General features: G+C 41.2%; 1 protein-coding gene across 1 annotated transcript in view; it reads right to left on the bottom strand.

Moving 5' to 3' along the window:
- Nucleotides 1-25341, bottom strand: part of IL2RA (interleukin 2 receptor subunit alpha) — an 82374-nt gene extending 57033 nt beyond the window's left edge. Inside the window, exon 1 of the mRNA XM_044915243.1 lies at nt 25229-25341. Within this exon, the coding sequence (XP_044771178.1) occupies nt 25229-25341 (113 nt within the window). The remainder of the gene's footprint in view (nt 1-25228) is intronic.
- Nucleotides 25342-26873: the final 1532 nt, after the last annotated feature.

Raw genomic sequence — 26873 nt, 5'->3', positions numbered from 1 at the left:
TTGAACGTTCCCTGGTGGAGATGCTAGTGAACACAGAATGAAGAGGCCAGCAAGGGCAGATGGGAAGAGACAACAGGTGGTTAAATCCAGGTGCCTGAGGCTGAAGTTGGGTGAGGGGCAGAATGGCAGTGCCTTTAATGGACAGTAGTTAGTTGTTCACTTTTGGTCGTTCTCTCATTCCCACTCTATTGGGTGGTCCTTGAAGACGGGAACTCTGTTTTTGGCATTCATCATTCATTCTATCCTAAACCTTGGTTCCTCCATCTCTTCCGTCACCCCACTAATGGGTAGTTAGCTTGTAGCAGAAACTATTTCTAAGAGTCTAGATAGAGGAGAAGGGGGTAAAGGAGGAGCAGGTGAAGGGAGAAGATGTGGTGAGAAATCTATCACCTTCTTTCACTTTCCCCTCATTTACCATTATGGCTTGTCACTTTGATGGTCCTTTCAACAATGCCCCTAGTCCCAAGTGGCACAGATTCTCCTTTGAAGGGAAGATAAAAGAGATGGATCCTGAATGATTGAAAGCAGACATAAAAAATGAGGAGAAAGGATGGGACAAGGAGCAAAGAGATAAGAAAGAAGTGATCAACGCTACATCAAAAAACTAATGATGGAATGTATGGTGACTAACATAACATAAAAAAAAAAAAACTGAAAAAAAAAAAAAGAAAGAAAGAAGTGATCACAGTGAGGGATGGTGAGTCCCATAAGTGATGAGGTACCACAGCTTGCTGACTCCTATTTGTTGAAGATGGTGTCACCAGTTCTCAAAGGCATGGTCACTAGGGAGGGCATGAGTATGCACATTAGAGATGCCAAGGGCAAGAAAAATTGCTTTATAGAAAAAAAAGAGATGGTGGATTGGTAATGGAGAAGGAGAGATGACAGAGAGTGGCAGAGAAGGGGTTCAGAAAGAGTGAAAAATTAAGGGGAACTTTGGGGAAATTAAATAGAGAGCTTAAAGAGATTTTTAAGATCACTGGCAAATAATAGTTTGTGATTTGCTTTGCAATGTTAACCCCTTTCCCCAACATTTCCACAAAAAACGTGAGTAAAGAAATCCCATTTCTTGCTCATGGCTTTTGGAGTTGACTTCACTTTGAGGGTGTGTTAAAATGCTGAGCACAGCTTTCTCTGTGAGATAGGGGCAAGACAGAGGCCGGTGAGCTCAGGAATCCCACGATTTCTCCCTGTTCTATCCTGCTGCTGTCCTCGTTGCCATTTCATTGTGGACTCACATCTCCAACAGGCGAGTCTCAGGAAGGGAGAAGGCAAAACTTGGATGAAAGAATTTCACCTCTTTCAAGTCATCCCTCAAAAAATGTTGACTGCATACCTACGGTTAAAGCATGGTGCTAGGATCTGGGGAGATCTAAGAAATTCAGACCTGCTCCGAGAATGCTCACAACCTACTCAGAGAGAGAAAAAACGAGCTCTTGACAAGAGAAATGACTGGTGGGTTCTGCAGGGATCCTTTGAGCATGCAGGCCTGCCCTGCCTTTCCTAGTTGCACCACATGAAAGCAGCCTCACTCTCTCATCTCACACTCCTAGCAGAGCACGCTGAGTGGTGGCATCAGAAGCAGAATCCAGAGAGAAGAGGACTCTCAGCAGTCAAATGACCAGAGGTGCTGCAGAAAGCCTACAGTTTACATAGCTCACGTTCTTGTTCAGTTCAGCAAGAGGCTGTTTTCCCAAGCCTATGGTGTCCTGGGCCTTTCTCACCTTTATCTCCTACTATGGGTCTGAAATCTCCATTAAAGGTCCTAATGTTTACTTTTTTCCACACAGTGCACATGCTCTTCATGATAATTAAAGGAATACAGATTGAGAACCCAGGAACAAGGCACTCAGTCCAGGATCTGAAAGATGCAAAGACAAAGAAAATCAGGGTTCCTGCCTTCAAAGAGCCCACAATGTAATTATGGGGATGGGGAGCAGAAAAGCCCCAACCAACTGCAAACACGTCTGTTAAATTGGTAATCCCCCAAATAGCAAATCAACCAATACAAGAGAAGCTGGGGGAGTGGGGGTGGAGGAATTCAGTACATGTTTGTTAAGTGGGGGATGGATGCGTAGTCAGTATCTGCTGTGAGTGACCGCTTTCATCGTTGAGAGGTATGTCATACTCCTGCAGATTTTGCCCCAGTTGGTGCTATGCAAACAGTCTTATTTCTCTCAAACTGGTGTTGAGAGAATGCTGCTGCTAATTCTATGAAATCTACAGGTGCATCCTGTTATTGTGACACAGAGTTGAATTTCTACCGTTTGTAATTTCCACCAGATTTTACTAGGTGGGGCACAGGGGTACCATGGAAAATCTAAATCCACTGTGAATTGAATAATTCCCCTCCTCACATGTCTAGTTTCCAAGGAGCCATTTAACTATTGTGAATTTTCCTGCCTATAAATACTGGGAGAGAACAGCTGGTTTGAATGAATCAAAAACTGAGCCCTCCATCTCTAATGGCTGAAAAGTTGACCTTGCTTTCATTTTGCTGCTTATGATGACCAGTCCTGTTGGATCTCACAAAGATGGCCGAAAAGTTAGATTCCTTTCCCCCCTTTCCATTTGAGAACAGGCTGTGTTTGCTAGATGGATATCACCTCTTCCATTGTGGCTCTAGTTCAGGGATGGGTAATCATACATCTTTTCCTTCACACCAGCACTGATCAATTGCTAATGGCTGCCTGGAGCAGGGCCCAGGGCTCCATCAGAGCTCAGGGGGCTGTAGGGATTTATTTGGAGGGGGCATGTCTGCTCCATCATTCTTCTCCATTGCTTCCAGTTTAATCTTCTTGAAGCACAGTCATTTTTCCCTTCCCTTACCCAAAACCTAGAGTCCTAGGAATCCATAATGTCTTTGGAATTGAGCCCAGATTCATCAACCTGGCATTCAAGATCCTTCCTTATCTGCCCTCGCCTAGCTCTTCACTAGGAATTCTCCACTATTCTCCTTCCTGCTGGCTTTGCTACAAACAAAAAATAAAACAAAAAATCATCAACTGCTCACTAATCCCACAACATAACCTCCTCCTTCCTTGGTTCAAATCTAACGGATGCTTTAATATCCAGCTCAAATGCTACCTTCTAATGGAAATCTCACCCTATCCCTCTATTCTGGAAGTACCGTCTCTACTCTGCATCTTAGTGAGAATCATAATCACTGGCATTGATTAAGCACACACTACGTGGCGAACACTGTGCTAAGCATTTCATGTGTATTATCTCGTTGCCTTCTCACAGCGACTAGATGAGGTCAGTGTACTATCACAATTTCCATTTTACAAATGAAGACATTGAGTCTCATTGTGGTTGTGAAACACCCACACTTGCACGATTAATTAGGGGTGGTGTCATGTCTAGATACCTAGGTCTATCTACTTAAACAGTGCCACTGTTCCATCATTCTCAGGGCATTTTCAAATTTACGATGTGTTACAGGTCTCTGGAGACATATCTGATCATTCCAACCAGACTCTATGTGTTTCTAGAGGCAGGAAATGCCTCTAAGTCACCTTTTTATTCCTGGTGCCTCGTGCACTACCTTGCACATAATAGGTACTCAGTAAGTATCTGTTGAACGAATGACTACATGGAGAGCCCTTTTAGAGCTCTGGTTTTGGGAGACAAGATCAATACTGTATTAGCCTTAACTGGTTTTCATTACTTTCATTTCATTTACTCTATGGAACTGGGTTTGAGGAGAAATCATTCAATTGTGGTATATCTGATCCCACAATTATGCAATAGGTTACAAAGGTACGCACACCTTCAGTTTTACTAGGAAGGATGGTCAGTATTCTCAATCATGAATCCAAAGAACTGGATGCAATTAGTCAGCTGATGTAAGTTCCCTTATTTTAGGAGCAGAGTGTGTTCTTTTTGGCTCTAGACCTGCCTCTCCTGGAGAGCCAAAGGATCTCCAGAAACTGAGCTGGACCAAGGGAGGGCAAGAATGGAGGAGGACAATATTTTGCTTACTTAGGTTCTAAGCAACTTTGCCCTTTCGTGAAAACTCACAACTTTCCGTATAATTTTTACTAGCAACTTCTAGTTTCAGAGCTTGAGAAAAGGAAAAGAAACAAAACAAAAATAAATAAAAATAATAAGCAAAACCCAAAACAGGAACATTCTGGGTCACAAGGTAAGAGGATTATTTCCTAATAGGCAAATTCTCTATTTTATATGAACCTGGAGGATTAAAACAGAACAAAGGAAGAACATAGAAGTGACATTAGCAAGTTGTTAAATTCATGAAATCCAGAAATCTGTTCCATCAGTCATGACCAACTGGGGGATTAGCCACACCTCAAACTGATGAAATTCATTTTTTCTGAAAAGCTCAAAACTTTTTGTTTGAGTTACCTCCTTTTTTTTCATCCCCAAACTATTGTGAAAAATTCTGTTTCTTGTTTGATAAATGGAGATTGAGATCTGTTGAGATTAGGTTGGTTTCATCCAGGCTGTAGACAAGGACTAAGTCCTAATTTTCTCACTTCTCTTTTTCTGAAAGAACCCACATCTCTCCTGTTATTACCCATATTTCCCCACCTTGGTGATTTATCTGTCTGTTTTATACAAAGAGGGGAATTCTTCATCTTCTGCCGAGCTCATTTTTGGTGCTCTGTTTCCACTACTATTTATCGAGTACCTAATATGTGCCATCCACACTGCGCTGGCGTTATAGCAGGAACAAAACAGACAAAATTTTTGCCATTGCTGTGATGCTTAAGTGCTGGTGAGGCAGATAGACAATGAGCGAACAAACAAATGAATAGATAGTGTAATGTTTCATGGTGATAGGTGTTACAAAGGAAACTAGTGCAGGTAAGTAAAACATGCCAGGATGGGAGTGGAGAGGTCAAGAAAAGCGCATTTGAGGAGGTGACACTTAGCCAGAGTCCTGGATAAAGTGAAGGAACAGCCATGTAGCTATTTGGAAGAACAGGACGCCCGTGGCAGAATGAGCTCGATGTCCTAGGATCAACAATCTGGCTGGTGTGAGTGAACAAGCCAGAGGACAGAGGAAAGAGATGCAGGTTGGAAAAGTAAGGAGGGGCTGGATCATTAAGGATTTGTAGACCAGGTCAGGAGTTTGGGATATTATTCTTAATTGATGGTAGCTGTGAGAAAGCCAAGAGCAGAGGAGTAAAGTGATTAGGTTATCACAGTTGTCCAAGTGAGACAGACAGTGGTGGCTTGGCCTGACATGATAGCAGTGGGGGCTAGTGAGTTGATTTCTTATGGACTTTATTTCTTAGAGTGGTTTTAGGTTCACAGAAAACTTGAGTGGTAGGTAGGGAGATTTCCCATTGACCCATCGTCCCCTGTCCCCCCACAGCCTTCTCCACTATCAGCATCCTCCACTAGAGTGGTACATGTTACAACTGATGAACTTACATTGACACATCATTATCACCCAGAGTCCATAGTTGATATTAGGGTTCACTATTAGGATTGTATTTCTGGGGATTTGGACAAATGTACAATGATATGTATATACCATTAGAATATCATACAGAGTACTGTCACTGCCCTAAAAATCCTACGCTCTGCCTATTCATTCCTTCCTTCCCTCTAATAATTATTTTGTTCGTTTTCTAAGAAGGGAATTACTATAGTAGAGTAGTATGCTGATGAAATGCTGGAAAGAGAGAGAAGAATTGCAGGCACAAAGTTTTTTTTTTTTTTTTTTAAGATTTTATTTATTTATTTGACAGAGAGAAACACAGAGAGAGAGGGAACACAAGCAGAGGGAGTAGGAGAGGGAGAAGCAGGCTCCCCGCTGAGCAGAGAGCCCGATGCGGGGCTCAATTCCAGGACCCTGAGATCACGACCTGAGCCGAAGGCAGACACTTAACAACTGAGCCACCCAGGCGCGCCAGGCACAAAGTTTTTGAGTAAAAGAAAGACCAAAGGATTTGTTGTGTAGACAAAAGAACCAACCTGAGATACCAGCATAGACAGTGCTTCCTTTATAACAGGTGGAAGATAGTGAATAATGGGTCAGAGGTTGGTCTGCTGATAAATGTGGGGGTGAGAGGTGAGATGAGTCTTCTGGTTGCTTAATTTTCTCAGTGAAATGAAAGAAACAAGGTTGTCACCTGAGGAAAAGGGGAAGCTGAGGGGTGTTAGAGGAGATGGCTTATTCAACAGGTTTTATTGAGCAACTACTACATGCCAGTCACCATTTTGGGATGCAGGGAAACAATAATGAACAAAATCATGCCTGTGCTTTCATGAAATTTACATTATAGTAGATTCAAGAAGGTGTGAGAGGTGAGAATAGGTATTAGTCAGTTTCGCTGCCATAAGGAATGACCCAAAGCTTCAATGGCTTACAACAAAAAAAGTTTAATTTTCACCCATGCTACAGGTCAGCTGAGGGTCATCTACAGCTCTGCTATGGCTGTGGCTCTGCTCCAGACAGTGAGTAGAAAATCAGTCCCCCTAGAGGGGACGGGGATGGGGAGGTGGGGTAACTGGGTGATGGACATTAAGGAGGGCACATGATGTAATGAACACTGGCTATTACATAAGACTGATGAATCACTGAACTCTACCTCTGAAACTATAATACACTATATGTTAATTAATTTAATTTAAATATAAATAAATAAATAAAACATATGGATATTAACTGAAAAAAAAAGAATATATTCTAAAATATTTTAAAAAAAAAGAAAAGAAAATCAGCCCCTGTTTGGCATGTGCCAGTCTTGTGACATAAGGAATCAAACAAGAGAGCTTTTTCAGTACAGTGTGCATCCCATTCCATCGGCCAAAGCAAGTCACATGGCCCAGCATGACACCAGTGTGATGGGAAGGTAGACTCTTCCCACAGGAGGCAATACAACTCATGAGAAAGAGGGCATGTAGAAATATAGAGCCCTCCACCAAGAAGAGGAGTGCTTTTTTCTATTTTCACTCTATCTAGCCACAACTTTAATCATTTGCCCAGGTCCTGTAAATCTCTCAAACTCAACACTTCCCAAGCTGAACTCTCTCTTTCCCCTCAGTCCTTCTCCCGGATTCTCCATCTCCTTCAAAGATGTCAGATCCTCAGTGTCTCTCTCCTTGACTATTACCCTGAACTTCAGAATCACCTTCCATCATGCATGCAACCACCCAAAATAGGAATCTCATTATATGATCATCTCTATTACATGGAAATAAATCCCCAAATCCTTAGCACAGCCTCCAAGGGCATTTGTAATGTAGCCTCTTTTCTTGCCACACTCTTCTTAGCAAGTATCTACACCAACTACCTAGTCCCCAAAGTTCTTTAAGTTCTTTAAGACCACTTCATATCTTCATGGCTTTTCTCATATTCTGGGAAAACTCTGCCTGAAAAGTCCCTCCACCTCTTTTCTTTCAAAGCCAACTCATCTTTCTCCTTTTTGGAGTTTTTATGACTTTCACTCCCAATAGAGTAGACCATTCTCTTGTGTACCTGTTGTAAACTTGTTGTTGTCATCTACAAAACATTTTGCACTTGCTTGTTTCTATCTCTGTCTCCCTATTTTGGGCCTTGTTGGGTGATCCTGCCCTTCTCTAGCCTCATGTTTTCACTTGAAGGGTCTTCTGCTGGAACATGCAGTCAGCCTCTCTTTCCACTCCTGACTTACTCCTCTCCATGGAGGAGGACTGACCTACCGGATTGATGAGTGACATCCAGGGGCCTCTGTTTCTCAACTGGGTGGAGCTAATCTCCTGAAAGTTCAAAAGCACTAAAGATTCACTCTTGTTCTGTTACCATTCCCTGAGCCAGCAATCTCAGGAAGTGGGTCTACTTTGTAACAATCTTGAGAAGCCAGGAATTTTTTTTTTACCCCCAACTTTATTGAGATGTAATTGACATACACATTGTGTAAGTTTAAGGCATATAGTGTGTTAATTTGATACACTTACGTATTGCAAAATGGTTACCACCACTGGGTTAGCTAATACCTTCATCATGTCACGTAATTACCTTCTTTTTTTTTTTTTGTGGTGAGGACACTTAAGATCTACTCACGTAGCAACTTTCAAGTATGTAAAACAGTGTTATTAACTATAATCACCATGCTGTTCATTGGATCCCCAGAACTTATTCATCTTATGACTAGAAGTTTGTGTCCTTTGACCAAAAACTCCCCACATCCCCTACCCCCAAGCCCCTGGTTACCACTGCTCTGCTGTCTGTTTCTATGAGTTCAGTTTTTGAGATTCCACATATAAGTGAGATCATTCAGTATTTGTCTTTCTCTGTCTGACTTATTTTCCTTAGCATAATGCCCTCAAGGTCCATCCATGTTGTCACAAATGTCAGGATATAAAGCCAGCAATCTTAGGAAGTCTGAGCTGTAGACCCAAACTTCTCCTTGGATGGACTCTTGGGAGTCCGAGGACTGCCAAATCATGTCTAGATTTGGGTGTTAAACCTAGAGCCATTTCCTCCAATTCTTATGTCAGTAATAATGCGGGCATTATGATACCTGTAAGTCCCTGTGCTTTTTTTTTCTTTTCCCTCCTTCCTTCCTTTAATTGTGAATCCAGGAGAGAAAGAGAAGGTTATCAATACATTGCCTAAAACTCCAACATCCCTTCTAGGCAGAAGTTTCCTTCCTATCTCATTCATCTTTGAATTCTAAATGCCTCATACAGGTCCAGGCACATAACAGAAACTTGGTAAATATTTATGAAATACATTTTTACTGGAGTATAATTTTAGTGTATGTAACACTAAAATACATAAGTCTTAAATGTGCAGCCTGATGAATTTCAACCCATATACACACCCTTGTAACCACCATCCCAATCAAGTTATAGAACATTTCCATCCCCCTAGAAAGTGTCCTTCTGCTTCTTCCCAATCAATATCTCCTTTCTATCAGAGATAGCCACTTCTCTTATTTCTTTAAACATACACTAATTTTGCTTGTTCTTTCATTTCATGTAACTAGTAAGGTGTATTTTTTTTTGGTGGGGAGGGGGATTGGCTTCTTTCGCTCAGCATAATGTTCTTGAGATTCATTCATGTCATCCCATATGTCAATAGGTTTTTCTCTTTTTGTATTACTGTGTAGCAGTCCATCATATAAATATACCAAAATGTTTATTCACTCTTCTATTGATGAACATTTGGGTTATTTCCAGTTTTTGATTATTATGAGTAAATCTCCTATGAACATTGTTGTGTGTGTGTGTGTGTATATGTATATATATATATATATATATATATATATATATTTTTTTTTTTTTTTGTAAACGCATACACTCAGTTCTCCCAGGTATGTGTAGGAGTGAATAACTGGGTCATTGGTTGATGTATGTTGACTGTATGAAACTGCCAAACCATTGAATAAAGCCCCTAAGAACATGTTTGTACACAGCTTTTTGTGGATACACACACAATTATCTGGGTATGTACATGCAAGTGGAATAATTAAGTCATAGGGTAGGTGTATGTTACCTTTATATGAAACCGCCAAACACTTTTCCAAAGTGACTGTTTTATACTCGTACTAGCAACAGATGTATAGATTCTAGTTGTAGTTGCTCACATACTCACCAACACGCATTACTGTCTTTTTCAATTGTATTTATTTATTTATTTTTAAGGATTTATGTATTTATTTTAGAGAGGGAGAGCACATATGAGTAGGGGGAAGTATAGAGGGAGGGAATCTTCAAGCAGACTCCCTGCTGAGCCAGACACAGGCCTCAGTCTCACCATCCTGAGATCACGACCTGAGCCGAAACCAAGAGTCAGCCATTCAACTGAGTGAGTCATCCAGGTGCCGCTGTCTTTTTTAGTTTTAGATATTCTGCTGGATTTAATTTGCATGTAATAATTGTTGATAATAACACATATTCTAATTACTTTGTTCTTTCATATATCATTTTATTACTTCACATATCCTTGTGGCTTTCATTTGCATTTTCCTAATGAAATAATAGTACTGAGGATTATTTTCACATATTTATTGGCTATTTGGATATCATCTTTTGTCACGTGTCTAATTAAAATCTTTTGCCCATTTTTTAAAGTTGGGTGTTTTGTTTTTTAAAAAAAATGATTATTAGGAATTCTTCATGTATTCTGTATCCTTTATATAATTCTTTGTCAGATATATATATTGCAAATATTTTTCCCAGTCTGTGGCTTTCACTTTCTTAATGGTTGCTGAATAAATTGAAACATATTTTTAATCAACAGGGAACAATTATTTAAGAAAACAGTAAAAAATACTATATTGGAAAGAGAAATAAATCTCCTTTTAAAGAGAATTACTTGTTAATTTATCTGTTTTTTTTCTAAATCATGTTTCTGTATCTGATTTTCTTAGAGTAGACATCACTGCCAGACCAAGTTCATGGTGAGTATGAACTTCACTAGATACATTGGCAGAATGGGTGGTTATTGTCATATTCCAGTGGTATGCAGTCTTGGCTGGTTCTTAGAATTATCTGGGGAACCTTAATATCATTTTTAACATCAAGGACCTACACCAGGAGTTTCAGCCTCAATCAGTGTGGGATGTGGGCTGGGGCACTGGAAGGTTTTATAAAATTTCCAAGTAAATTTCAATTGTAGCCTGTATTGAGAAGCATGGTTTACATAGTTACTAAGATTTGAGATTTCCAGTTTGGGAGTAGGGGCGGGGGGCGCCTGGGTGGTTCAGTCGGTTAAGCGGCTGACTCTTGATTTCTGCTTAGATCATGATCTCAGGGTCCTGAGATCAAGCCCCGTGTGGGGCTCTACGCTCAGTGGGGAGTCTGCTTGTGGATTTTCTTTCTCTCTTCCTCTCCCTCTGCCCCTCCCCCTGCTCGTGCATGCTCTCTCTCTCTCTCCTTTTTGCTCTCTCTAAAATAAATAAATAAATAAATAAATAAATAAATAAATAAATAAATAATCTTTTAGAAAAAAGAGCTTGGGAGTAGGGGAGGCATATGGTTTGATGTTTCAGAGTAACAGTAGGGGCTAATAAATAAACCTTCTCAAAGATAGAGTGTCTTAAGGAGTATTTAGTTGCATTTAACAGAAATCCACTCAAAGTAAACAGAAAGAGGAGAGAGAGAGAGAACAGAGAGTGGGTATTTATGGAAGGATATGGGAGCCCGATGCGGGGCTCGATCCAAGGAAAGCTGAACTAGGTCTCAAGAATTCATTGGCCAAGGCAGCTTTGGTGGCTTTGTAGGAAAGTATGGACTGTCATCCTAATGGGCCAGCATTAGATGACTACCATGAGCACTCAGTCTTCTTGTGCATCAATTCACATCCTCAAGAGAGCATCTGACTGGCCATACACAACCAATGAATTGAATTTCCTTAAGGCAGAGGTCCATTTCTGGTCCAAGCAACTGTGCCAAAGGGCCATGGCCAAATAATATGGTTATGGCTACAGGAACCCATTGGTGTGTGTGTGTGTGTGTGTGTGTGTTGAGGGCGCAGTTCTCAAAGACAGTGAGTCTGGGCTGAGTAGGCACACAAAAGAGAGTAAGGATAACCCAGAAATATAAAAGGAAGAATATGGATAGAAAGAATGAACTAATTAGAATATATGGTGTTATCAACAACTGTTGAGTCTCCATTTGGTTAATTTTTACCGCAATTTTACCATCTCGACTTGGCTTCTTTCTGTCCTAAAGCATACTTCTCTAAGACTACATTTCTTGCAGTCAATTATTTTGAGCAGAGAAAACTTAAAACACTGAACAAGCGTGATAAAAACATAGATGAGAATTCAAAGTGCTGCAAAATAATATATTTATACAGACATCAAAACCCCACTGTGATGATTTGCTTCCTGTTTTGTATTACTTGTTCCTCTGTTCGTTTATGCACACTTCTTCCTCACTCCAGCCCATCAGTATGAAATGTAAGACCTTCCTCTTTCGTTAAGGAAAAGAGTTCATATGTGTAACCTGCTTCCAGGCTCTGACACTGTTGCACAGCGAAGTTCGAAAGAAGAGAATGGACACTGGTTCCATCGTGTGCTTGGAAACAAAGCAAAGCCTGGAGCCCCTCTTTCAAGTCACAGGGACTGGGATTAACTTGAGGGCGGTGGTCACTGTTCAGTAAATGCTTATTGGTATAAATAAATTTTGGAATAAATGTTTATCAGAATAACTAACTTCCTGGGCTGATGGAGTGAGAAGTAGAGGGCCAAGAATGAGTCTAATGACAACCATTTTGCTATGCAGTTCTCCATGTGTGGCTGTAGGTCAAGAATGGCAATGAGATTGCCTTCTTTTTTTTTTTTTTAAAGATTTTATTTATTTATTTGAGACAGAGAGAATGAGAGAGAGAGAGCACATGAGAGAGGGGAGGGTCAGAGGGAGAAGCAGCCTCCCTGCCGAGCAGGGAGCCCGATGCGGGACTCGATCCAGGGACTCCAGGATCATGACCTGAGCCAAAAGCAGTCGCTTAACCAACTGAGCCACCCAGGCGCCCGAGATTGCCTTCTGATTGATAATGATGGTAATGACTAGACAGCTGTGCTTCGGACATTTGGTATCTGTCTCTGGACCCTACCTATGCATTTCTAGACAGACATGTATTCTACTTACTTAACCCAGTCACTATCAAATATTTTTTAAAGCATGAAAACTTTCCTCTCTTTTTATTTTTTTTTTATTTTTTATTTTTTTTCTTTTTAAATTTTATTTATTTGACAGAGAGAGAGACAGCGAGAGCAGGAACACAAGCAGGGGGAGTGGGAGAGGGAGAAGCAGGCTTCCCGCTGAGCAGGGAGCCCGATGCGGGGCTCGATCCCAGGACCCTGGGATCATGACCTGAGCCGAAGGCAGATGCTTAACGACTGAGCCACCCAGGTGCCCCTCCTCTCTTTTTAAAACAAATTTATTAAATGTGTAAACCCCATGTTAAAATTGACCAAAGCAGAGACACTCCAGTTGAAGTGGGGGTGAGGGATCTCAGTGCTCCCGCTAGGTCTTTCCCTAGCCCCTCCCTGCCCTGGTGGGCCCAAGGACCCTAGATGCCATCACAGAACCCTGGGCACAGCAGGACCATTTGAAAATCTAGCATGGTTGGTTTGCTTGGTGGAGAATGCAGAAGCAGCTGTTGAAGATCAACTGATAGGTACTTAGGATTAGAATATAACATTGAAAGAGCATGCCCGATTCAAAGAAGCAGGCTTCTGGGGAGATGAGAGGGACTACTGTAGCATGTCAAGAGGATAGAGATCTGCCTGAACATTTATCACCCTGAAAACAGAAGCAGCCAGGAAATATTCAAAAGAAGACTTAAGAAAACCACATTCCTAAACATAAATCACAGAACACAGAGGTTAGATACATTCTGATAAAGGTATATCTTTTAGAGTTTTCACAATTCAAAAAAATGTTCAGTGAGATAAATGACATAATTATTGTCCTTTATGTCAGCAATTCTCAAACTTTAGAATGCATCAGAATCAGCTGGAGGGCTTGTTACAACACAGATTGATGGACCCCATCTCCAGAGCTCCTAGTTCCCCAGATGTGGCAAACGCCTGGAGAGCTTGGACTGGAGAATTTGCACTGGCCTGGGAACTACACTTAGGGAATCTTTGCTCTACATTATTCTAATAGAGAAGGAAAAAAATGAGTAATGGTAAAAGTAGCAGGAATTTGGGGTGGGGGGACAGCCATATTTCTATTTATTTTCTTAGAATTTGTGATAACCATAAAGGGAAAGCCTGGAAGCAATCAGACACATACATTTACCTTTAGAAAGGAATGTTGCAGAAGTTCATAAAAAGGCGGGCAGGATTAGGCAGCCCAAGACTTGGAGAGGACAGATGGCCTGAGAAAGTTGGAAAGCCAGAACATTTAATTTCTGATAGTATAGTTGCAAATAATGATGCCAATGAGAAAGGAAATTAAATAACTTAAATGGGATTCTGAAAAACTAGGATATCAAAAGTGCATGATAGAAAGGTAAAACCATGGTGATTGTAAGATGAGCCACAGGTCGTTTAATAGTGTAATAAAGCTAAAATCCAAATTGAGCTGAAGTTTGAAAGAAAAGAGAAAGTATGTCCAAAACAGCTTTGCAATGAACAGTAAATAGTACAGATCTTTAATAAGTCATGGCATGGCTGTTTTGCTAGCAATATAATGATGTCATCAGTAGATTAAAACTATTGTGTCTTATTTCCAAGATTCATACCCTTTATTTCATTTTCCCATCTTACTGCTTAGTCAGTGCTTTCCAAAACAATACTGAACAACAGTGATAAGCGTGGGCATACCTCTCTAATTCCTAGATTTTGATGAGAGATTTTTATTATTTCATCATTCATTGTAATAGTTTATTAGTTTTAGTAAGTTTTCTTTACAAATTTAGTTATTTTTTCCCATTTGGTCTATTTTTTGTCCCTTATAAATGAATGTGATTTTTAAACATAGCTACCATAAAGTTATCTAATATGCAGATCTAGACGGTGAGTGGATCAACGGTTTATCTTTTGAACACCTACAGATGCTCAACTGAGAGAAGATGAGCTATGATACTGTCTAAAAGTATGTTTCAAAACTTTTTAAGGGCTGTTATGTGGAAGAGGAATTAGTCTTATTCTAAAAAGACCCCCAAATGGAACAGGTGCTGTAGAGCAGAGGCTTCAGCAATATGGGTTTTAGTTGTACATAAGAATTTTTCTAGGGCGCCTGGGTGGCTCAGTTGGTTAAGCGACTGCCTTCGGCTCGGGTCATGATCCCGGAGTCCCGGGATCGGGTCCCGCATCAGGCTCCCTGCTCGGCAGGGAGTCTGCTTCTCCCTCTGACCCTCCCCCCTTTCATGCTCTATCTCATTCTCTCTCTCAAATAAATAAATAAAATCTTAAAAAAAAAAAAAAGAATTTTTCTAGAAGTCACTACTGTCCAGGTATGGACAGTTTCTGGAGACTGAGTGTCTGGCTACCGGAAGTATTGGGTAGAAATTGCTATCTTTCCTCCCCACGTCACTGCCTTTTCCCCAAAAGAGGGGCATAATTCCCTGATTGGCGAAATGTCAAGAGTCTAGTAGATGTTTATGTTCTATATTTCTGTGTGCAATAGGTAGCATGTCAAGGGTTGTCTTAATGGTACAAGGCAGAGGGCTGGGCAGGTATCTATTTTACACACCCCAATCGTCTCCATGTACATTACAAGGCCTATGCCTGGGCCTACCACCCACTGCAACCTAGCTTTACCTCAGTAAAGCTAATATTTTGATCCCTGTGTTCCTTCTTATATGTGTTCTGATCACCAATTCCAGTGTAGAGGGGATGGGTACGGGTGGTTCTCCCCATCAACATGCAATTCTCAGACACCTGATGGGTGTTCTACAATTCAACTCAATTCTGATACTGCCTATCCAGAGATAGTGTCAGATCCTGCAGGTTAAGTGTTCAGTCCTACAAGACTGTCCCCCTCCTTTAGATACCAGCTGCAAGCCCAGACTGCTCCCTGTACTTCTGACCAGCTGGCTACAAATTGGAGGTTCTAGCAACTGCCTCCAACTCAGGATGCCAATTGCATCCTATACTTCTGACTGACTGGCTATAGATCACAGGGTCCAAAGACCCCTTTACTGCGTTTGTTTAATTTGCTAGAGTGGTTCACAGAACTCAGAGAAATATTTTACTTACTGGATCACTGATTTATTATAAAAGGATATACATTTAGAAACAGCCAGATGGAAGAGATGCACAGAGAGAGGTATGGGGAAACAGTGTGGAGCTAACATGCTCTCTGAGCTGCCACTCTCCCTGAATCTCCACCTGTTCACAACCTGGGAGCTCTCTTAACCCCATCCTTCTGGGTTTTAATGAAAGTTTTATTACATAGGCATTAATTATTAAATCATTGGCCCTTGGTGATTGAATTCGAGCTACAGCACCTCTCCAGTCTCCAGAGGTCAGGGTGAGGGGTAGGACTGAAAGTTCCAACCCTCAAATCAGATGGTTGGTTCCCCTGGTTACCAGTCTCCATCAGTAGGTGCTTTCCGAAAATCACCTCGTTAACATAACAAAATACACAGATCACTCTCCTCACTTAGGAGATTCCAAGGGTTTTAGTAGCTCTATGCCAGAAACAGTGATGAAGACCAAATATATATTTCTTATCCTAAACCACGAAATCACACTCCTTTTATTTCTCAACAGGTTCGGTACTCAGAGGGGAGAGAGAGTGAATTAATTAGCACCGTGAAATCTCAACGTTGTGAGTACAACAGAAAAGATTTAAGCATTGAATATGGTGATGGGGTCTATAGGTTATTTCAGCCCTATGATTCTATGACTCTGTAATGACTATTCAGTCTCTCACACAAGAAAGCACAGAGGTATGCAGGAGTCACTGAATGGCCTTTGACAGGAGGATGACCCAAATCAGCTTTAAAAAAACATGTTACAGATTTGCTTTTTTTCCTCTAAGATAATATTCGGATCCAGCAAACAAAACGTCTCTTCTTAGAGCCGGGAAGACCGACCATCCCAGAAAAGAGAAACCAGTGGATGGACACGAATTAAATTCTGTTTTTCAACTTTTTTTTTTTTTTGTAATAGAAACTATGTTTTTACTTCAGGAAGAAGTCTTAGATATAAAAGAAATGAAAGGAAGGGAGGAGGGATACCCATGAAAAAAAAACAAGAAATTCACTAGTACTTCTTGTTCTGTTTCTCTGAAGGTCACAATTACAGATATTTTGATAAAGACATCCTCTTTAATGCTTGTGGTCTTTTCATATGATGGGGAAGATAACAGTTGGCACTGTTTAGTCAGGGCTGTCACCTTATCTTGAAACATAGCAGAAGGTAGGAGGTTGGGGAAACAGAAGAAAAGGGTTTTCATTTTCCCCAAGGCCATCTTCGTCGTTTTTTTTCTTATTCTTTTTTCATCACTTTTCTAACCACACCTGTATGTGTCCCCCATACTTTGCATCTTGATTTTCATGCTCGCTGTTAGGAAACAATCCTCTGGTTTAAGAATGTGCATTTTAGAATATGAGAGTGTACTGTGGGGAAATCATTATTTGCAGTTATTAGACTAGAAACAGAATTTGAAATGCATCCTGCATTCAAATAGGATCATAAACAAACCACTGAAAATAATCAATAATCTATCATTGAGTTTGTAATTAAATATATAAGAAATGATAATTTCTTGAAATATTTATTGCAAAAGACATTTTTACATAAGGTACTAAATAGTATATATGTGGCTGGTACACAAATCCCTAGAGCTTAGAAATTAATTACCTTTGGAAATGAAAATTAATAAGGGAATGCAAGCCCTCATTGAGGTAAAACCAGCAATGATTGCCATGAATCTCTGGGAGAATCTGGGAACACATGTCCAGTGAGGATAATGTGTGTTTAATAAGTGAGCAGAGCTCCCTTGAATGTAATTTTTAAAAAAATAAATCTGATAAATTTTTGGTTGCCTGTTGAAAGAATGTGCTAGCAGAGAAGTAAGATTGTCTCCAGAATTTCCTAAAGGGAGCCCACAGAACAAGACTTTGCTATCCAAGGAGAGAGTGCTTTATCCGCCCAACGCGCATGCTTCCTTTGTGGATGAGGATGGTTAATAGACGGTACTGTAAGAATCATCTCAAGGTAACTTGGCCACTGGTTGGCCTTGCCTTTATCCTCCTAGGTTCCAAATGTCTCTCTTAGACCCTTCTCTCATTTCCTGTCCCTTAGAAGGAAATGAGAAGTAGATCCTCAGAAGTAGAAGAGGTCTTAAGGACACCACTGACACACTGGTAGGGCTTTACCCATGTTAAGAAATGTGCCAAGTAATAAGTTACAAAGATCCCAGCATTCATCAGTTCCCTAAATTAGACTACAGTTATCCTTAGAACTTCACTTAGACTGACCTCTATATGGCTATTCTTTTGACAGAAAAGTGAGTGAAAGCATAGCTAGTCCCCATCCCTGGAAGTCTGCCTGGGGTATATTTTGGTGTATTCCCTGTGTATCATGACATATCGTCTTGTGACCCATGTGATGCACCTGGGCCTCCTCCATCCCATAGTCCCCTTTATGTGCCTCAAAGCCCCTTGCAAGTTCCCGCTGTGTATTCAGCCCAGAGCTGAATCATATACACAGTGCAAATAAGTTACTACTGATGACGATGAAATCCCGGATAGTTGAAATGTGTGCACATTGTCTTAAAATGGTAATAGCAGTAGGGGCCATTTTTATAGCACCAGAAGCAATTTAAAGACTCACTGCCTGCCCACCAGGAGGACTCAAAAGTGAGAGTACTCAGCTCTCTTCTATTACTTCCTAAATATTTCCAACACCTCTGTGTCTTTGAAGTTTTAAAAATCAGATCAAAAGTCTTCCAACTTTATATTGTCTATAAGAAGCCCACTTTATTTTTTTTTTAAAGATTTCATTTATTTATTTGACAGAGAGAGACACAGCAAGAGCAGGAACACAAGCAGGGGGAGTGGGAGAGGGAGAAGCAGGCTTCCCGCCGAACATGGAGCCCGATGCGGGGCTCGATCCCAGGACCCTGGGATCATGACCTGAGCTGAAGGCAGGCGCTTAATGACTGAGCCACCCAGGTGCCCCAAGAAGCCCACTTTAAATATAAGGATGCATACAGATTAGAAGTAAATGGATGGAGAAAAATACACAATGCTAACACTAATTGAAAGAAACCAGGAGTAGCTGTATTAATTTCAGACAGAGCAGACTCCAAAGCAAGGAAAGTTATCAGGATAAAGAAGAGCTTTACATGATGATAAAGAGGTCAATTCTCCAAGAAGATGTAACAATTCTTAATGTGTACACCCCTAATAGCAGCATCAAAACTATGTGAACCAAAAACTAATAGAACTGTGAGGTTTATAGATTAAACCACTATCACGGTTACAGACTTCAACACTGCCCTCTCAGAAATGGACAGATTCAGCAGGCAGAAAATCAGCAAGGACGTAGCTGAACTTAACACCTTCAATCAAATGGATGTAAAATGGGTTTGTAGACTACTTCATTCAACAAGAGCAGAATACACATTTTTCTCAGGCTCACATGAAACATTCACCAAGATAGATCATGTTATAGAACATAAAACATCTTAACAAATTAAAAAAAAAATAGAAATCATACAATGCTGCTCTTACACCACAATGGAATTAAGCTAGAAATGAGTAACAGAAAGATAACTGGAAATTCCCTGAAATATGTGGAGATTAAGCCATAAACTTCTAAATAGCACATAGTTGAAAGGAGAAATTTCAAAATATTTTGAACCAAGTAAAAATGAAAACACAACTTATCAAAATTTGTGAGATGCAAAGAAAGCAGTGCTGAGGGAAATTTACAACATTGAGTGGCTGTATTAGAAAAGATGAAAGATCTAAAATCAGCCATGTAAGTTTCCACTTTAGGAACCTCAAAAAAGAAGAGCAACTTAAGGCTAACATAAGCAGAAGGAAAAAAATGGTAAGAATTAGAGCAGATATCAATGAAGTTGAAAACAGGAAATCAGTGAAACCAAAAGCGGGTTCTTTGAAAAGATTAATAAAATCAATAAGCTTCTAACCAGGCTAAGAAAAAAGGGAAGACAAAAAATTCAGTATCATAAATGAAAGGGGACATCACTACCAATATGAACATTAAAAGGATAATAAAGGAATACTATGAACAACTCTATGCCCACAAATTTTATGCCGACTTCCTTGAAAAACATAACCTGCCAAAACTCACACTTACAAAAGTAAATATACTCTTGTCATACAAACCAGCAATCACACTCCTTGGTATTTAGCCAAAAGGGTTGAACAGTTATGTGCACACAAAAACCTGCATACAAAATATTTTATAGCAGCTTTATTCATAATCGCCAAAACTTAGAAGCAACCAAAATGTCCACCAGTAGGTGAATGGTTAAACAAACTGTGGTCCATCCAGACAATGGAATATTATTCAGCACTAAAAAAGGAATGCACTAACAAGCCATGAAAAGATATGGAAGAACTTTAAAGGCATATTACTAAATGAAAGAGGCCAATCTGAAAAGGCTCCGGACTGTGTGATTCCAGTTATATGACATTCTGGAAAAGGCAAAACTATGGAGACAGTAGAAACATCAGTGGTTGCCCGGGATTGGGGGTGGGGAACAGGATGAAACGGGCAGCGCACAGAGGACTTCTAGGGCAGTGAAACTACTCTGTATGATACTATAATGATCATGTCCTTATTCATTTGTCCGAATCTATAGAATGCTCCAGAATATTTTTAGGGTTTATCTCCCACTCTCTGTGGCTCATGTGTCTTACAAAGTCTTCCCACAGGCCAGCCATTTCTTGCTCATCTGGCCTGATTAGGAAAATATGTTGGCTAACTGAACATAATAATAATAATAATAATAATAATAATAATAAAAATAAAAATATGCATGGGATGTTCTGCAGGATGTCTCAGCCATCCAGATCTTTTCACGAATTATAACAGAGAGCAGGAGAGTTATCATGGCCCTGGGGCAAAACTGTAAATGTAGATTGTTGTCTCTTATAACTAGTCCTGATAGAAATGGAAAAGAATTCATTGGCCAAATCATAATGCCACCTGCTATGTCCCTGAGGTGGCCTTAATCTGCTCTGGCAAAAATACCATATTTATTATGGTAGCTGCAACTGAGGCTTCTACGTGTTTGACTTTACGGTAGTCTACTATTATTTTTCAGGATCTGCATCATGTTTTCCAAGGTCAGACTGGTGAATTTAATAGAAATATGATGAGCACTACCACCCTGCATCATTTAGATCAGGGGTCCACAAATTTTGGCCTGTGGCTATATCTGACCTGCTGCCTGTTTTGTATAGCCTTTGAGCTAAAAATGGTTTTTACATTTTTAAATGGCTGGGACAAAATCAAAAGAAGAATATTTTATGACACATGAAAATTATATGAAACTCAAATTTCAGTGTCTATAAGTAAAGTTTTACTCAAACTCAGAAATGTTATCTCATTGACATATTTTCCGTAGCTGCTTTTTGCTGCGATAGCAAAGACAAATGGTTGTGCTAGATGGAGACCGTATGGCCTGCAAAGCCTAAAATATTTACCAACTCCGGCTTTATATCCTTAAACATGGCACTCAGCTTTGCCGTCCTTCCCTCTCCCTGGGCCATGGTATTGCTTTCTTATTTATTTATTTATTTATTTATTTATTTATTTATTTATTTGAGAGAGAGAGAATGAGAGACAGAGAGCATGAGAGGGAGGAGGGTCAGAGGGAGAAGCAGACTCCCTGCCGAGCAGGGAGCCCGATGCGGGACTCGATCCCGGGACTCCAGGATCATGACCTGAGCCGAAGGCAGTCGCTTAACCGACTGAGCCACCCAGGTGCCCAAATAAATAAAATCTTATTTTTTTTAATTTTTTAAAGATTTTTTATTTATTTATCTGAGAGAGAGAATGGGAGACCGAGAGCATGAGAGGGGGAGGGTCAGAGGGAGAAGCAGACTCCCCGCCGAGCAGGGAGCCCGATGCGGGACTCAATCCAGGGACTCCAGGATCATGACCTGAGCCGAAGGCAGTCGCTTAACCAACTGAGCCACCCAGGCACCCAAATAAATAAAATCTTATTTTTTATTTTTTTTTAATTTTTTAAAGATTTATTTATTTATTTATCTGAGAGAGAGAATGGGAGACAGAGAGCATGAGAGGGGGAGGGTCAGAGGGAGAAGCAGACTCCCCGCCGAGCAGGGAGCCCGATGCGGGACTCGATCCCGGGACTCCAGGATCATGACCTGAGCCGAAGGCATGACCTGAGCCGAAGGCAGTCGCTTAACCGACTGAGCCACCCAGGCGCCCCTGGTATTGCTTTCTATCTTGATCTGGGAGAGGGAGCTTCAGAAACTTTTTTCTGCCTTTCCCACGATAATGGCCCTCATGCATAGGACAAGGAACCAACGTGGGGACTGTGCCAGTTCTCCCGCACCTCAATCTCAACTGCACATTTGGAAATTGGGAAAAGGGGTCACTGGGTGGGTCCATGTAGGTGGACTTTGGCCATGACTCCATTTATTATCTGTTCTCTTGTCCCCCAACTTGCACAAGGGGGCATGATAGCCCTTCAGGTGTCCAGGTCTCCATGTCAACAATAATCCTCAAAATTTTTTTTTGTTATTTCTCTTTCCCTAGTACAGTTGCCTAAGTAAAGGGCCACAGGTCCCTTGGGTGAAGGACTGGGGAATTATTATTATGTGTACTTGCAGAGGCGTCCTCTTCTTCCTGGGGAATGAGACTCCTCTTCTTTTGATGGGTCCTGGCTCTGATAACTGACTCAGGCCTGGAAATTGGGCAAGGGATGATGGATTTTTATGAGGGTGACTTCTCTCAGCCACCTGGTCAATCAGCCTTCATTTCTTCAGATGTTTACAAACTGAGTAGTATCCTTGCTGGCTGCCGAGCTAGGCTTTCTCATAGCAACGGGGGCCCCTGTAATAGAGTCCAGGTGCTGGTTCTTATGCACCAGAAGACAAGGGGCAAGGGGACTATGGGATGAGGAGGTGCAATGAGCACAATGAGGAGCAGGGTGGATGGACAGGCAGCCGTGCAAGCCTGACCTGAAGACTTATGGAGCTGGTTGCTGGAATATGACATCCCTAGGGGCAAAGCCCCTGGCTGGATTGTGCTGCTCCTCAACCCTAGGTAGAGACTAATGGCTAGGGGGGACATAGGGAAATGATTCTGTGCTGTGGAGAAAAGGTCTTTGTATTGTCTTAAAACAAGGGGAAATGCTAGCTGGGCAGAGTTTTCAGGGTTCTTCTCCCTTTTACTTACTCAGGAGAGCCCCTTTGTAAGCTACTAGGGAATTTCTCTGGCTTTCAGACTTGGCTTTCAGTTCCCTATTAAATGCCCACAGGCTTTTATTTGTTCTTTGTAAAAAAAAAAAATCAATGGAACCTAGGAATAGCCATTTGTTATGGTCTGGATGTTTGTATCTTCCATACCCCCAAATTCATTATGTTGGAATCCTAACCCTAAAGGTGATGATGTTAGGAGCCTTTGGGAGGTGACTGGGTCATGAGTGTGGAGCGCTCGTGAATGGGATCAGTGTCCTTATAAAGAAGACCCCAGTGAGCTCCCCCGTCCCGTCTGCTATGTGAGAACTTCGCAAACACCTGCCCCTTGTGGCAGCTAGTGCATTCCCCTCCCCTGGTGTACCCTTCCCATTCACCTAGACAGCGCTCTAAAACTACAACTTTGCTCACGCCCATTTAGGTTTGCCAGCTTTTCTCAGCCTTGCCGTGTTTTCAGCTGGGTCTATTATCAGATGTCCCATTTCCACTGAAAGCTTTGCACTAATTTCCTGAGCGCAAGTCACCTAGGTTTCACCTCTTGTTTCCCCACCCTATCTTCCCTGATATCTCTGCTTTGAGTTTCTATTTACAGAGGCCAATGCTTCATTACATTTTATTTATTTATTTATTTATTTATTTATTTATTTATTTATTTATTAAGATCTGTTTATTAGAGAGAGAGAGAGAGAGCGAGGGCGAGGGCGAGCACACAGAGGGAGAGGGAGAAGCAGACTCCCCACTGAGCAGGGAGCCCGATATGGGGCTCGATCCCAGGACCCTGGGATCATGACCTGAGCCAAAGGCAGACGCTTAAGCGACTGAGCCACCCAGGCGTCCCGCTTCATTACATTTTAAAAATTCATGGCAATATGTTTCATCCCAGGACTCATCTGTGATGGTGCAATATTTTCTCGGATAATTTTATTTCCTTCCCTTTTCTCTTGGTATGACTTGGTATTGATCTGTGCTGGGAACATTTTCCATTTTTGTCGAAATTTCAGTGAGTCAAGCCCTTTTTAAACAAGACCTTTGCAGAGGGCTTGGGTAGGGAATATCCTGGGGTCATGGTCCAGAGTAGCAGAACTTCTTAGGCACGGGGAGTAGGTGTTGGAGTCCGTTCTTTTCTTTTAACCTTTATTTCTCTCAGTCAGCAGCTGCAAGGATACTCACAGTTGCTTTTTCTTCCCTCTACCCTTCCTCAGTTACAGACAGCTTCCTGCAAAAGTGCTTTTCCTCAGCCACCCCACTTCCTCTGCTGCTCCTGTGTTTTATTTCTACCGGTTCCAACACAGGAATGTTGGTGTTGCTCGTCGGTGTAAGTCACTTACTCTGGAGAGCTGTGTTCTCTTGGTATATGAGGTGGTGGGCTGCCAGGAACTTAATCCTGTGCTGTTTTTCCTTCCCTGAATGTAGCAACCCTTCCCCAGAGTCCAGAGTCAGAGATACATTCTTCATGAGGACGGAGTTTGTGTTTCTTTTGTGATCCATCTGCAGCTTTAGGTAGACATGTGAGAGGATAAAAGAGCAGTACCAACTGTACCTTTCCCTTTTAAAACTGGAGGGCTTGTTCAGCCTTGGCTTTGATATTCAAAGTTAGATAAAGTTCCTAGTTTCTGAACCATCATACTGATCTTGGATGAATTTCTAAGAAACAGGGCTCAGAAATTCCAGGATGGAACGCAATAAAATCTAAGGAGGCAGCCAAGAATTTTAAGTCCTCCTGCACTGTTAGAAATAAAACATTACCTCTGACTTAAAAACCTTTTTCGCTATATGGACATGGTATGTCGCAGTGAGCTTGGTCTCTGTGCATGTTTGTTTAGTGGTATAAGGCATAGAGTTTAAGAGAACAAGTTTTGGAATCAGGGAGCTCTGGGTTTCTATATTTAGAACCTTGGGAAAATAATTTCTCTTGGCTGCCATTTCTTCATCCATAAATGGGGCTGATGATAACTACCTCCTGGGGCTCTTAGGAAGAATAAATTTAGATAATGTATGCAAATCACTCAGCCCGGAGTCGGCTACATAGGAAGTGCTTGATAAGTGACATCATCTGCCAGAGCAGGAAGAACGGGAGGGCTCCAAGGGAATGTGGAGAGGAAACTGTAGAGTAACATAAACTGTAGAGTTCCAGAGGCATATCTGGTGTAGCCTCACTGTCCTGCTCTTTGTTAAATTGCCTCCTGGTTGGGAGGCAGCTTACTATAATAATAAAAAGCATGCTAACCTTCAACAGAGTCATACAGACCTGGGCGCTCATCACAGTCCAGCCAGTTACTAACTGTAACTTCAGCACATTACTTGACCTCTTTGAGGGGGACATTATAACACCTGTCTCAAGGGGTATTTCAAGATCACAGAGCAGTGATTTATGTTAAAATTCCCAGCATAGGTCAGCACTGGCCCTCTAGGGTTCTATGGATGTCTTACCTCCATGCTGGGCTATCATCACTCCTCTCTGCACTGCTTTTCTCCTTGGAGGAAGAGCATAATTTAAAAGGGTTACTAATCCCTCGAAACCCTCTGATCACAGATAAACTCATTTCCCGATCCTGCCACGTAAGCCATTGATCTAGTTTGGATGACCCAAGCACACACTGAGGACCACATTAAGCTTGTAACTCAAAGCTGTACTCATGATCAAAGTTCTGGAGCAAGGCTTGCTTCTGCCCACGCACTGTGGGGATGGCACCAAACGACATGATGGAAAAGATAACAGACCCCCACCGAGTCATTTGCTCACAGATCAAGCTCTTGTTCTGGCTGCTTGAAGAGTGGGAAACTCAGTGTTGGAAAGTGGTAAAGACAGTTCATCCTTGTTGTTGTTGTTGTTGTTTAAGATTTTATTTATTTATTTTAGAGGTAGAGAGAGGGAGAGAGGGGAGGAGAGGAGGAGAGGGACAAGCAGACTCCATGCTGAGCACAGAGCTCGAAGTGGGGCTTCATCCCACGACCCTGAGATCATGACCTGAGTCAAAATCAAGAGTGGAAAGATTAACTGACTGAGCCACCCAGGCATGCTGACAGTTCATAGTTTTATCGACTGTATTAGGTGAATGCGTATGTAAACTCAGCATCTAAAAAATATCCACATGAAAGTCATAAAACGTGCACAAAAATTATGTTTTTTAAAAAGTAAATTTCTTATTGAAAGGGGTAGTTTTCAACTTATTGATGCAATTAAAAACTTATGGAACAAACATCAGTTGGTAGAAAATAAATTTAAAATTGTTTTTAAGGGGTGCCTGGGTGGCTCAGTCGGTTAAGCGTCTGACTCTTGGTTTCATCTCAGATCATGATCTCAGGGTCCTGAGACTGAGCCCTACATAGGGCTCCATGCTCAGCGTGGAGTCTGCTTCTCCCTCTGCCTCTGCACCTCCCCCTGTGCTTTCTTTCTCTCTCTCTCTCAAATAAATAAATAAAATCTTTTTAAAAAATTGTTCTTTAATTCAGAAACTTCTACAAACCTGTAAAATCTTTTACTGGGAAAACATACAAACAAGCAAAAAATATAAATAAAGAGCTGCTGTGATCCCGCCTATCTGGAGAAACTCAGATGGGCAAATAACCCTTAGTTGCTTTCTCTGTATATATTTACTTATTTTTAAAACAAAAATTTTTAAACTTCCATATAAATTGTCGCCCAACATAATTCAATTTTACTGAGTCTTTATTATTGATATGTAGTTTGTTTCTAAATGTTCACTATTATAAACTTTGCAGAGCAGAAACAGCTATAGAGAATGACTTGAAAAAAATGTAGGGAAAAAAACAAAGTTTTTACAAAATGGACAAAACTGCTTAGAGATATATAAATGTCAACAGAACTCATCCTCCGTGGTAGACCAAAAGTATCACTACACACCCCGTCCTTGGTAATTATTATTATTTTAATTTTTTTTTAGAGTGAGAAAGAGAGTAGCATGCGCTCGAGTCGGGGGAGGGGCAGAGGGAGAGAATCCTCAAGCAGACTCCCTGCTGATTGCGGAGCCCTATGCAGGGCTCCACCTCACAACCCTGAGATCACGACCTGAGCGGAAACCAAGAGTGGGGCGCTTAACCGACCGCACCACCC

Source organism: Neomonachus schauinslandi, chromosome 5 (assembly GCF_002201575.2).
Source record: "Neomonachus schauinslandi chromosome 5, ASM220157v2, whole genome shotgun sequence".
Taxonomy (NCBI): domain Eukaryota; kingdom Metazoa; phylum Chordata; class Mammalia; order Carnivora; family Phocidae; genus Neomonachus; species Neomonachus schauinslandi.
This window is presented reverse-complemented; position numbering and strand designations above follow the sequence as displayed.